Below are 11,296 nucleotides of genomic sequence, written 5' to 3'. Positions count from 1 at the left end.
AACAACCATAACTTTTTAACTAAGCATCGAATCTTAAATCTGAGGCCAGATTTTGAAAAGGCATTAAACTGTACGTCAATTTATGTATGTACAATATCTTTCTAAGGCCCAGAATATGGGAAAAATTTCATTTTCAAGCGAAGCAAAATTTCGTTATTCTGGAGCTATTCGCTCGTTCAAACGACACAATAAGATCGCGCGCATGTTTACCTATACAGATCATTGTGTATCGTTTAGTTGGTATAATTAATAATTCGCCATAACACACGGCAGATCAGTCGCAGAGAGATCGTATCGGCCGCAGCAAGTGAGTCTCGTGAAAAATAAGAAAAAAAAATATTGAGACTATAATAATCGATCGCGTGCTCGTGTGTCAGTGTGCAGTACGGCAGCAATTATGTGTGCGCCCGGCAGCTCGAATCGCCCCGAGCGATCTCTCACGAGCTTAGAGCAATTAAAGAGCTTAAACGCTAGGACCGATTGGGCGAATCCAGAGGATCGAAGCAAATTCATCCCAAAATTTTATTCCTTGATCAAAGATTGGTTGGGCCCACCTCCGAATTTCCGGCACATCTTTCACAACGCCGAGATGAATTTTCTCCTCATGGAATGCATAACGCACAAGAGTCGACGCTGGAATTCGTTCAAGAGAGAAAAAATCCTCCAGTTCGTGATCAACAGCGGCTACACGGACGAGAGAGAGCCGAAAGTCGGCGAGGACGGCAAGCCGGTGCTGCGACGTTGCACGGCGATACTGTGGGCCGCTCCGCACCCGTTCAACAACAAAGCCGCCATGATGCGCGAGCTCTTTAAGATTTACGACAAATTCGAGTTGAACTACCACTACGAGGTGAACACGCACTTCCACACGGCGTGCGCGTGGGGCTGCGACGACGCCGTCGCTAAGTTCCTCGAGGCCGGACAGGATCCCAATTGCTTCATGCCGAAGGTGGATATCTTGCCGCTCAACTTGGCCGTGAAGGAGGATCGCAGAGGAGTCACCGAGCTGCTGCTGAAGAACGGCGCCGATCCGAACAAGGCCGACGCGCAAGGAATGACTGCTCTGCACTTCATCTGCCAGAGAAGAAAGGACGACGACTTCCTAGAGCTGTTCCTCAGGATCTGCGACGAGAAAAATCTGAGGGTCGACGTCAACGCAAAGGACAACACGAATCGGACTCCCCTGCAGTATGTACCCGCGACTCGTATGCCGCGCCTGGCCGTGGTACTTTTGCAACGCGGTGCTGTGCTGTGACACGATCGTCGATGATAAAATCGCCCGAGGGCTAAAATAGACCCGGAAAGGCTAAAAATTGTAATGTACATAATTGTATGATAATGATAAGAATATGTGTAGTATCTCTTAGTATGTCTGATTTTACTAAATTATGGAGATTTTTTATGTCATTGATAGAAATTTTAATAAACTAATTTTCTTAGTTTTAAATTTTTTGATCCAATTTTATTTCAGTATTATTTACAAAAAATCAATAAAAAGGAAATCACATCTGAAACATCTGAGTTTTTGGAAAATAATTTTGGGAAATCATTCGTAATAGAAATGATCATTATATCTAAAATAAAAAATTCAAAGGATGATAAATACTTACATTGATTAAATATTTGAAATGATTTTGCATAGTTGACAATCTTATTGAACTTAGAAATTATATATAAAATCAATTTTCACAACATTCAAGTACAATAAAAAAATTAAACCAGTTGATGAGTTTGTATCTGTCAGATTTTTCTCAATATATATTTATGTTTTTCACTTATAGCTTTTTAAATGTCGCAAACAGCAAGAAGAGGAAACATTCCTTCCAAATTATGTAATAGTTCCCTCCACCATAATACAGTGACATCGAAATTGTTAAATATGACGTCAGCAATAAAAGGCAGATGAGCCGACACCCTTGTAAATCTGGCTATGTCTCCACATGCCGCGTAATTGAAGTAACTGATGACTCCGATTAAAATGTTGGTCTTTTCGTCGTAAAGTGGACCGCCGCTGTCACCCTGAAAATACAATCGTTCAATTACATCGAGTACCGTTGATCGAACGTTCGGAATCAAACCTACGTAGCAAGTTCCTTGCAGATAACCTTGTCTCCTTCCCAATGACTCGACGCATACTTCAAAGTCTTCGCATCCCCAAGCATCCGGAACGTTTATGATTCCTTGCGCGAAACGTAGAAATTGACTTATCGGGCCCGACGTTACGTCGCCATTCAGTTGACGAGATTGGTAGTAAGTACCGAATCCAGACATGACCACCGTCTGATTTTCCGGTGGTAAATACTGATCTGCTCTGGGTAATTGAATCGATCCTAAGTAGGGATGGATGCCGAGCGGTAACGGACGTCTCAGCTATAAAATTGATAAAAAGTGTCGATCGTCGAACGATAGATTACACTTTTGCGATTCGTATATACCCTCAAAACTGCTATATCGTGATTCAAATCTCCCGGGCTATTGTCCATAAATGACTTTGGTATGAAAACCATGTGAACGTCGTGATAAACGGCGACTCCGCGATTCTTCAGGTCCACCGTTCCGGCGACTACTGTCCAGGGCAGGTCGAGGATCTCGTGCGTGACGTTGTCCGTGACGCAGTGAGCGGCGGTTATGACGTGCCACTGGTCCATGATGCTGCCGCCGCAGCCGAAATAGGTGCAGTCGTCGGCGGTGACATACTGAATCGAGACTTGGTGCGGAAATTGGCCCGGTAAGGCAAAGTCACCGTTGACTATTCTCGATTTTTCTGACGTACGAAAAATTCAAATTTAACGTATGAAATATATTGATTAATATACAGATGAAAACTCACTGCTATCAATTGCGACAATGAAATAAAAAAGCAAAAATACGAGGGGAAAAAATTTGTTGAACATTTTTGGTTGAATTTTAATACTGGCTATGATTTGGCACAAATTCGACTTGAATATTTTATTTAACACGTAGCAACAGGTAACGTAAAATAAAGCGCAATTCGAATGCGAACATTACACGAAAAATTCATAAAAATCGTTTGAAACACTACGCAAGCGGAATAAATTTTTTACCTTATGTGAAAATCGATTTGAAATCACGACGAGCTTATCGTTGCGCCTCGCGAGAAGCTACACTTGCGCGAGCAAATATCGTATTTTACGTTGGTTCCCTTCAATTTGGCGAGTATTTATGAAACAGTAAAGTTTCAATAGGTAGTGTAGGTATTGTGAGGCATTAATTATCTCGAAGATCCTTATATAGTAGTTTGCAGCATTTTTGCCTCTCGCGAGTTTTTGATGCACCATCTAGGAGTAAGTTTGAAAGTACAAATAATTTGCTGAACTGATTTAAGAACCCAAGTATATTTATTTGTCTCGAATTATTGATTGGATCATTTTAAATTCTGTAACTTTTAATTAATAGATCAATCGAAAAAAGTGCTTAATTCAGTTATGTATGTTTTGTTATTCATAAATCTAGAGTTTGATTAAATACATTTAATTTACTCGAAGCTGGTAAATGATTGAATTTATCAAATATTTAATAAATTCAAATAATAATTACTTTGTCATTGTATCAAATTTTTTTTTATAGTTTTAATTAAGATATAGCTACTCTAATTTCTTCGCAATTTTGAATCAACATCTTTCACTTTCATCGTTATCTCGTTATAACCAATAGAAATAGTTGCAAAAATATAAGGTTTCAGCTTTAATACTATTTAATCATATGTCACAAACAGTCAGCTTTGGATATTCCAATGAATGTTTGTGCGATCGCCAGTGCCAAAGAATAGTGTCATCAATGTTTTCAGTTAATACGTTATAAATAAAGTCCAAATGAGCTGAAACTCTCGTATATTTCGATGTGTCTCCGCAAGATTCATGATCGGAGTGACTGACGATGCCGATCAGGGTATTGTTGTCTTCGTCGTAGAGAGGACCGCCACTGTCGCCCTAAAAAGTGACAATTAAATATGCACAATCGGTTGATTCAAAATTTTTTTAATTTTAAAAATTTTTTTATGTTTGACTCACATAGCAGTCTCCTTCTTGATGTCTCGGGGATCGGACGCATATCTCTGAGTCGAGGCAATCTTCCTGATTGTCAACATTTATCATACCATGAACGAATCGTAAAAATTGACTCATAGGTCCCGTAACTAAAGTGCCATTTGCAAGAGCGGTTTGATTATAAGCTCCGAATCCGGATATGACAGCTGTTCGATTGTCCGGTGGTAAATATTGATTAGAATCCGGTAAATTAACAGCATTCAAATAATCATGAAAGCCAAGAGGTAAGGCTTCTCTCAGCTATGTTGAATAAATTTACCAATTGTCAATTGTTAATAAATTATTAATTGTTAATATATAATTTTTGTAACTCACTTTTAAAATGGCTATATCGTCGTTGTAATCTCCGTAGTCATTGAAAATATAGGAATTTGGTATGAAAATGGTTTCGACGTCCCGATACACACCTGAGCTGCGATCTTTTAAATCGACTGTTCCCGCGACTATAGTCCACGGTATATCGAGGAATTCGCGGAAAAGCTCTTCGGTAACGCAGTGGGATGCCGTTAAGATGTGCCGTTCGTCGATTATACTACCACCGCAAACGTGTTGAGTGCAATTATCAAGAGTCATAGCTTGGATCGAAACTTGATGTGGAAATTGCCCAGGTAATGCATATTCGCCTTCAACTATTCTTAATCTTTCTAAAATCGTTTGATAAATAAGTAATTTTTAAGTAACGAGTAGGAAAAAAAAAGTTTGAAATGTTCAACACTTACTGCTATTAATCAGCACAACTAATTGTAAGCCCATAATTAGACTGAAATAAGATTTTTTCTTCATGTCTTATGATATTCCGATCTCATTACTATGCAGTGACTGTTTTAAAACATCAATTCGAATGCTCGAAAACTTGCATATTTATTAATTGCACGAAAAATGAATAAAATTTTTTTAAAACTTTGCATCAGCTAACGTTGACACATATAAAATTTAAAGGCACGTACGAAGTAAAGTTTTTCCCAATTATAATGGTCACACGTGGCAGAAATGGAATTAACATTTTATTTTTGTAATAATAATTAGGTTACATTTTTAATTTTTATCTTACACTTTACTAAATTATTTATTACCAGCAGTTTTACGTGCCTCTAGCCGATGACACTACCAATGCATAAATGATAGGTGAAATTTACATTAGTAAGTATGAGAATTTATTTCAAATTATTACGTACTTAATAATAAAAAAATAAAAAGAGTAATAAAAAAACCAGTTTTTTTTTATAAATATGCGAAAAATAAATGTATTTAACTGCATCCAAATAAGCGCTTCACTTTTGAATTTTGACAATTCAAAAGAAAGTTAATTACTAGTCAATTAAAAATTATACTGATTATTAGACCTTTTCATATCTTAAGGTAACTGATTTTTACCATCATGATTTGGCGTCTCATGGTAAATGGTATTATAAAACTTAGGACATGTTTGACGTCATGATTTGACATCCTTATGCTTTAAACAAGTAGCAGCTTTCAGACGCGTGTATATGGGTTATATCGCGTCAACTGTCCCCCCCTCTTCCCCCTGGATCAGAGTTGTAATTTAATTTTCCATATTTTATTCTGCTTTCAAAGTGTGAATACGAAAAAATGATTTAAACAAGATTTTTTATGTAAAATTTGATGAGGAATTCAAATTTGATGTCAAAAATCATATTTATAAACTCCAAGTACTTTAATTCCCAAAAAACAGCTTCAGGGGCAAAAATAAATATGTTCGTATCCAGCGATATGGCCAATATTGTAATATGTTCATTGATACACCAAAATACAACTTCTGATAAATTGTATTCTGATAAATGGTAGTTGGCAGACGATCAGAATTCATTATTGACCTTCTTATGTGTCAAAAAAACATGGTTTTTCTCTAGATTTCCTCTATTCTTGACTCATATCATGTTCAATAATGAATTCTGTTTGTCTGCCAACTACCGAAATTTATTAGAAGTTGTATTTTGGTGTATCGACAAACATATTACAATATTGGCCATATCGCTGGATCAAACATGTTTATTTTTGCTCCTGAAGCTGTTTTTTGGGGAATTAAGGTACTTGGAGTTTATGAATATGATTTTTGACATCAAACTTGAATTCCTCATCAAATTTTACATAAAAAATCATGTTTCAATCATTTTTTCATATTCACTCTTGGAAAGCAGAATAAAATATGAAAAATCAAAACAAAAAGAGGGGGGGACAGTTGACGCGATTTAGCCCATATACTTTTAATTTTTACATTATTCATTTTTTTCTGTGACGACATTGTTTGAAAAATATTGTCAATGTCTATTTTATTATATCGTAGCCCCAGCGCAGGAAGGTATCTATTCCAAATCTGTAGCAAGAAGGATACTCGCGAGCAGAGGCAAAAAGGTATCTAACTCGAGCACAGCGGCAAAAAAGTATCTAATTCGAGCGTAGAAGCAAAATAGTAGTGTTCGATACAAGGGCCATAAGTAACACTTTTTGGCACGGCGTAGTTTAGGGCCCGAGCACAGCGAGGGTCCTAATAGCTGGGCCGAAAAGTGTCCCCTATGGCCTGAGTATCGAACAACATTTTATAATACTGTGCAAAGTTCACATTTATGTCCCCTTTTCCGAGCCATGAGTCGCACTTCTGGTAGCGCGAAGTGAGGTTAGCGCACGAGCGTGTGCGAGTGTGATGCGAACGCAGCAGTGCTAGAACGTGCAACTTATGCCACAGAAAAGCGTGCCATGAATGTGAACCTATACCACACTGTGCTATAAAAGTAATTTTTAAGTTTGTTTAGCAATTTTAAATTCTTTTGAGCTACCTACGACTGTATCAGGCATTGCCTAACGGGCAACCCAAGCTGACCAAACTTCTCGTTTAGATCGAAGGCTATAGAAATGACAACAAATTTTTTTTATGTGATACCAATTTAAACTGAATAATAAAACTAAGCTTTTTATACCAAAAATTTCTTCGATTTTAATAAGTACTATGAATTTCAATTTTGATTTTATAAAAATATGCTTTCACGCTTTTGTAATGTTGAAATTCATTCAAGGACTCAGTGCACCGACCGTAATCATTTTAAAACTCAATCATTTAAGTATACAAAAAAACTGACAGAATGAGGTCAAAAAATCTGGCCTTTTCACTTTTTCTTCAGTACAATGTATGACTTGTCAAAAAAACTATTTCACTACATGTCACACACAGTATATTGCGGATACTGCGTTCCATAGTTGTGCGATTGTCCCGAGTACAGAATAGTGCTGTCGACTCTGCTTCCAAGAACTCGATTAATAAAATCTAGGTAGGCTGAAACTCTCGTAAATTTACTAATATTTCCACACCAAGGATAAAGTGAGTAACTAGCGATACCAATCACAGTGTTGGTTATGTCGTCGTAAAGAGGGCCGCCGCTATCTCCCTAAAATTTTAAGGGTTGAGAGCGATCGGAAACAATAAATTGCATACTATCATTCAAATGTTATTTTCACAAAAGTATATCTCGTTATAATAGGCTTACGTAGCACACTCCTTCCAAATAACCGTTTTGTAGTCCCAGTGATTCGACACATACATGTGTATCGAGACAACCATCTGGATCAGGAACATTAATGGTTCCATAAAAAAACTTCAAGTACGGACTTTTATTTCCCGATATTATATCGCCATTCGGTAGATCTGTTTGATTATAAACTCCGAATCCGGACACGATTGCAGTTAGATTATCCGGTGGTAAGTATTGATCGGAAGCAGGTAAATTCACAACGCCCAAATATGGATGAGAACCGAGGGGTAACGGGTCTCTCAACTATTTTTAACAAAGTAAATAAATGATAAATTGTTGAAAAGCAAAAAATAAGATTAAAATATTAAATTATGTCGTAATTGGAAATATTATACGATGTTTCATTAACTTACCCTTAAAATTGCTATGTCATGGTTGAAATCTCCTGGACCATTGAGCGAAAAAGAAAATGGAATGAGAACATAAAGAACATCGTGATACAAGGCAGAGCTACGATTTAGTAAATCTACAGTTCCAGCAACTACAGTCAGTGGCATATCGATGAATTGATGGGTAATATTGTCGGTGAAGCAATGAGCTGCCGTTAAGATGTGCCATTCGTCGATGATGCTGCCACCGCAAACTTGTTCGGTACAATTATCCAGAGTCATGGCTTGTATTGAAACTTGATGCGGGAATTGTCCAGGCAACGCATATTCGCCTTCGATTATGCGCAATTTCTCTAACGAGGTTTGAAAAACAAGTCGAATTAAGAGTGATTTAAAACGAGGATAATAAAACACTTACTGCTATTTATCAGAACAATTAACTTGAGACCCAAAAATAGGCTGAAAAATAATTTGCTCTGCATTTTCGTTGTTTAACAGTCTTATACCAATGATACTACTGATAAAAAATTTAACTTAAATATTTGAACAAATTCTACGACTGAGGTAACCCACGAATATATCATAAAAGTTTTAATACTCTACAGTGGGTTACGCTCAACATGTAATCAGTTGTTTGAAAAAGTTGCTTGCATATAAAAATGAATTTCTAATACTTATAGTGTCACATACATATTGTAACATACATACAATATTTGCGGAAAGTCATTTTTATTTAAAAGCAATCTTTGAAAACACGTTAGATTGGCGCATATTGTTACTACTTAAGCATGTGATACATGTGATACGAAGCCCTTATCAATGCGATCTGAAGTGGTACAAATTACAGGCACGTGATTAGTGCGAATCAACGTTTTCAACCAATAGACATCTCAAAAAGCATCATAAGACCCATTACCTTCGAATGCGATAGGTGTAAAAAAACATTCAAACGAAGGATCTACTCGAATCAATTAGACAAATGCAAAAAGAAATTCACTTGGTTCATCGATCATGCACTTAATATAATTCTATAATCCTCCTGCGCTATGATTTTTTACAAAAATGGAGAAAAGAAAAAAATTTATTTATCACAAATCGGATGAATTCAAAGTGTTTGTACATATATCCTTCATGTTTTTGACTGTATTCTCGTTATTGTCAATTATAAACTTTTTAGACATTAAATTGTTTTGCATTTTTGTAATTTTTTATCTAGTAAACTTTTATTTACTAAAAATTGAGAGCCAGGCATGCTTATTCACGGCTATCTGATTTTCTTTAAATAATGCTATGTAACAAATAATTTTCGACTCTCGTCAGTAATTTTATATTCAATTGAGTTACAGATGAATGTATCATGGAAACCAAGCTAACAAAACTTTGTTAGTCATTTCTACAGTTTTAGATCCAAACCAGCCCAATAACACATCAGAGTTTTGTATATTAAAAATTTATTCGATCTGAAGAGTAATCTGAAAAATTCAACTCTGGATTTATAAGAAAAATCCGTAGACTTTAGAAATGTTGAAATTTATTTTTAAGGACACAGAAAGAATTTAAAATCTCACCGACTGGAAACTCTAAATCGGGCGAAAAATCGGGTCTTTTTACTTTTTTATCGGTGTAATCGTAAGTCTTCAAAAAAGTTTTTTTCAATCCATGTCACACACAGTATATTTATGATACTGCGATCCATAGTTGTGTGATTGTGTCGAGTACAGAATAGTACTGTCTATTTTGTCAGCAACAACTTGATGGATAAAGTCTAGGTGGGCTGAAACTCTCGTGAATCTACTTATATTTCCACACCAATCATAACGTTTGCTACTAACAACACCGATCAAAGTGTTGGTTGTCTCGTCGTAAAGAGGGCCGCCGCTATCTCCCTAAAATTGTAAATTTTAGGATCGATTGGGAACAATGAATTTCCAAGACATGAGATGTGTAGAGTTATAGGCTTACGTAGCAGGCTCCTTCCAAATAACCGTACTGTAGTTTCAGTGCTTCGACGCAAACTTGCGTGTCGAGGCAACCATCCTGATCAGGAACATTAATCGTTCCATAATTGAATTTCAAATACCGACTTTTGGGACTCGATATTATCTGGAAATACGGTCCATCTGTTTGATTGTAAACCCCGAATCCGGACACGATTGCAGTTCGATTGTCAGGTGGTAAGTATTGATCGGAAGCAGGTAAATTCACAACGCCCAAATATGGATGAGAACCGAGGGGTAACGGGTCTCGTAACTGTGATTTATAAATATAATTGTTAATTATTAGAAAATGAAAAAAAAATGATTAAAATATTGAAATAAGTCTCATTGAAATTATGATACAAAATTTGAATAGCTCACCTTTAAAATTGCTATATCATGATTGAACTCATCCAAGCCATTGAGCGTATAAGAAAATGGTGTGAAAACCTCGAGAACGTCATGATATATGCCTGAGCTGCGATTTAGTAAATCTACAGTTCCAGCAACTACAGTCAGTGGCCTATCGACAAATTGATGGGTGAACTCGTCGGTGAAGCAATGAGCTGCCGTTAAGATATGCCATTCGTCGATAATGCTGCCACCGCAAAGATGATCAGTACAATTATCCAAAGTCATGGCTTGTATTGAAACTTGATGCGGGAATTGTCCAGGCAACGCATATTCACCTTCGATTATGCGTGATTTCTCTAACGAGGTTTGAAAAACAAGTCGAATTAAGAGTAATTTAAAACGAGGATTAAAAAACACTTACTGCTATTAATCAGAACAATTAACTTGAGACCCAAAAACAAACTGAAAAATATTTTGCTGTTCATTTTCGGTGTCCAATAGTCCTATACCAATAATACTGCTGGTGAAAAATTCAACTTAAATATTTGAACAAATTCTACGACTAACGTAACCCACGAATATATCATAAAAGTTTTAATACTCTACAGTATTTTGCGCTGGATGGATGAAATACTGATATTGTCGCGTAAGTCACTTACAAAATCCACGCGCACATAAAAACAATTTTTTAATACTTATATCGCCGGTGCTTATGAAAAAAAACACAATGAAATGTACTATGAAAAAAAACCTGTTTGTGAAACGCCGTCAAGAAAAACAATCCTGCGTAAAAATCGAAAAGTTTCGACCAAGCAATGCCGAACTTGGTCTTCGGTCGAAACCTGCAAAAACCTTGACGCAGGAGACTACCCCAAACTACAACTCCAGGTTTTCGTAGTTTCTCCAAAACTACTCGAAATTTTGGGCCAAATTTTGAAAAATTGATCCAAAATTTTGCGGATCCAAAATATACGGCGAAATTACGCCGAAATTATGGCAAAATTCGTCAATTCTTGGGACAAGTC

General features: G+C 36.5%; 3 protein-coding genes across 3 annotated transcripts; 1 reads left to right on the top strand and 2 right to left on the bottom strand.

Moving 5' to 3' along the window:
• Positions 1-589: 589 nt before the first annotated feature.
• Positions 590-1,255, top strand: LOC106649110 (tankyrase-2-like). Its single transcript, XM_014366383.1, has one exon. It carries the CDS (start codon positions 590-592, stop codon positions 1,253-1,255), a length of 666 nt encoding a protein of 221 aa, XP_014221869.1.
• A 530-nt stretch (positions 1,256-1,785) lies between these two features.
• On the bottom strand, positions 1,786-3,155 carry LOC106649109 (chymotrypsin-2-like). The gene is made up of 4 exons (XM_014366382.2): positions 3,066-3,155; positions 2,436-2,764; positions 2,083-2,370; positions 1,786-2,019 (listed from the first exon to the last, which is right to left on the bottom strand). Exons 2-4 carry the CDS (start codon positions 2,646-2,648, stop codon positions 1,786-1,788), a joined length of 735 nt encoding a protein of 244 aa, XP_014221868.1. The 5' UTR covers positions 2,649-2,764; positions 3,066-3,155.
• Positions 3,156-3,664: 509 nt separating this feature from the next.
• On the bottom strand, positions 3,665-4,866 carry LOC106649108 (serine protease SP24D-like). Its single transcript, XM_014366381.2, has 4 exons — positions 4,787-4,866; positions 4,383-4,711; positions 4,032-4,307; positions 3,665-3,950 (listed from the first exon to the last, which is right to left on the bottom strand). Exons 1-4 carry the CDS (start codon positions 4,848-4,850, stop codon positions 3,720-3,722), a joined length of 900 nt encoding a protein of 299 aa, XP_014221867.1. The 5' UTR covers positions 4,851-4,866; the 3' UTR covers positions 3,665-3,719.
• Between the last annotated feature and the right edge of the window lie 6,430 nt (positions 4,867-11,296).

The sequence above is a fragment of the Trichogramma pretiosum genome, unplaced genomic scaffold (assembly GCF_000599845.2).
Source record: "Trichogramma pretiosum strain Unisexual culture from Peru unplaced genomic scaffold, Tpre_2.0 scaffold17, whole genome shotgun sequence".
Classification (NCBI taxonomy): domain Eukaryota; kingdom Metazoa; phylum Arthropoda; class Insecta; order Hymenoptera; family Trichogrammatidae; genus Trichogramma; species Trichogramma pretiosum.
The sequence above is the reverse complement of the archived record's forward strand: the minus strand, read 5'-3'. Positions and strand labels throughout refer to the sequence as shown.

What these genes read in the sequence shown, in the direction of transcription:
- LOC106649108 (XM_014366381.2), bottom strand. Translation starts at nt 4,850, where the DNA reads ATGAAGAAAAAATCTTATTTCAGTCTAATTATGGGCTTACAATTAGTT. An exon ending in ACGATATAGCCATTTTAAAA is followed by an intron (nt 4,308 to 4,382) that starts GTGAGTTACAAA and finishes TATTCAACATAG; the next exon opens with CTGAGAGAAGCCTTACCTCT. An exon ending in ATCAAGAAGGAGACTGCTAT is followed by an intron (nt 3,951 to 4,031) that starts GTGAGTCAAACA and finishes GTCACTTTTTAG; the next exon opens with GGCGACAGTGGCGGTCCTCT.
- LOC106649109 (XM_014366382.2), bottom strand. Translation starts at nt 2,648, where the DNA reads ATGGACCAGTGGCACGTCATAACCGCCGCTCACTGCGTCACGGACAAC. An exon ending in ACGATATAGCAGTTTTGAGG is followed by an intron (nt 2,371 to 2,435) that starts GTATATACGAAT and finishes TCAATTTTATAG; the next exon opens with CTGAGACGTCCGTTACCGCT. An exon ending in ATCTGCAAGGAACTTGCTAC is followed by an intron (nt 2,020 to 2,082) that starts GTAGGTTTGATT and finishes TTGTATTTTCAG; the next exon opens with GGTGACAGCGGCGGTCCACT.
- LOC106649110 (XM_014366383.1), top strand. Translation starts at nt 590, where the DNA reads ATGAATTTTCTCCTCATGGAATGCATAACGCACAAGAGTCGACGCTGG.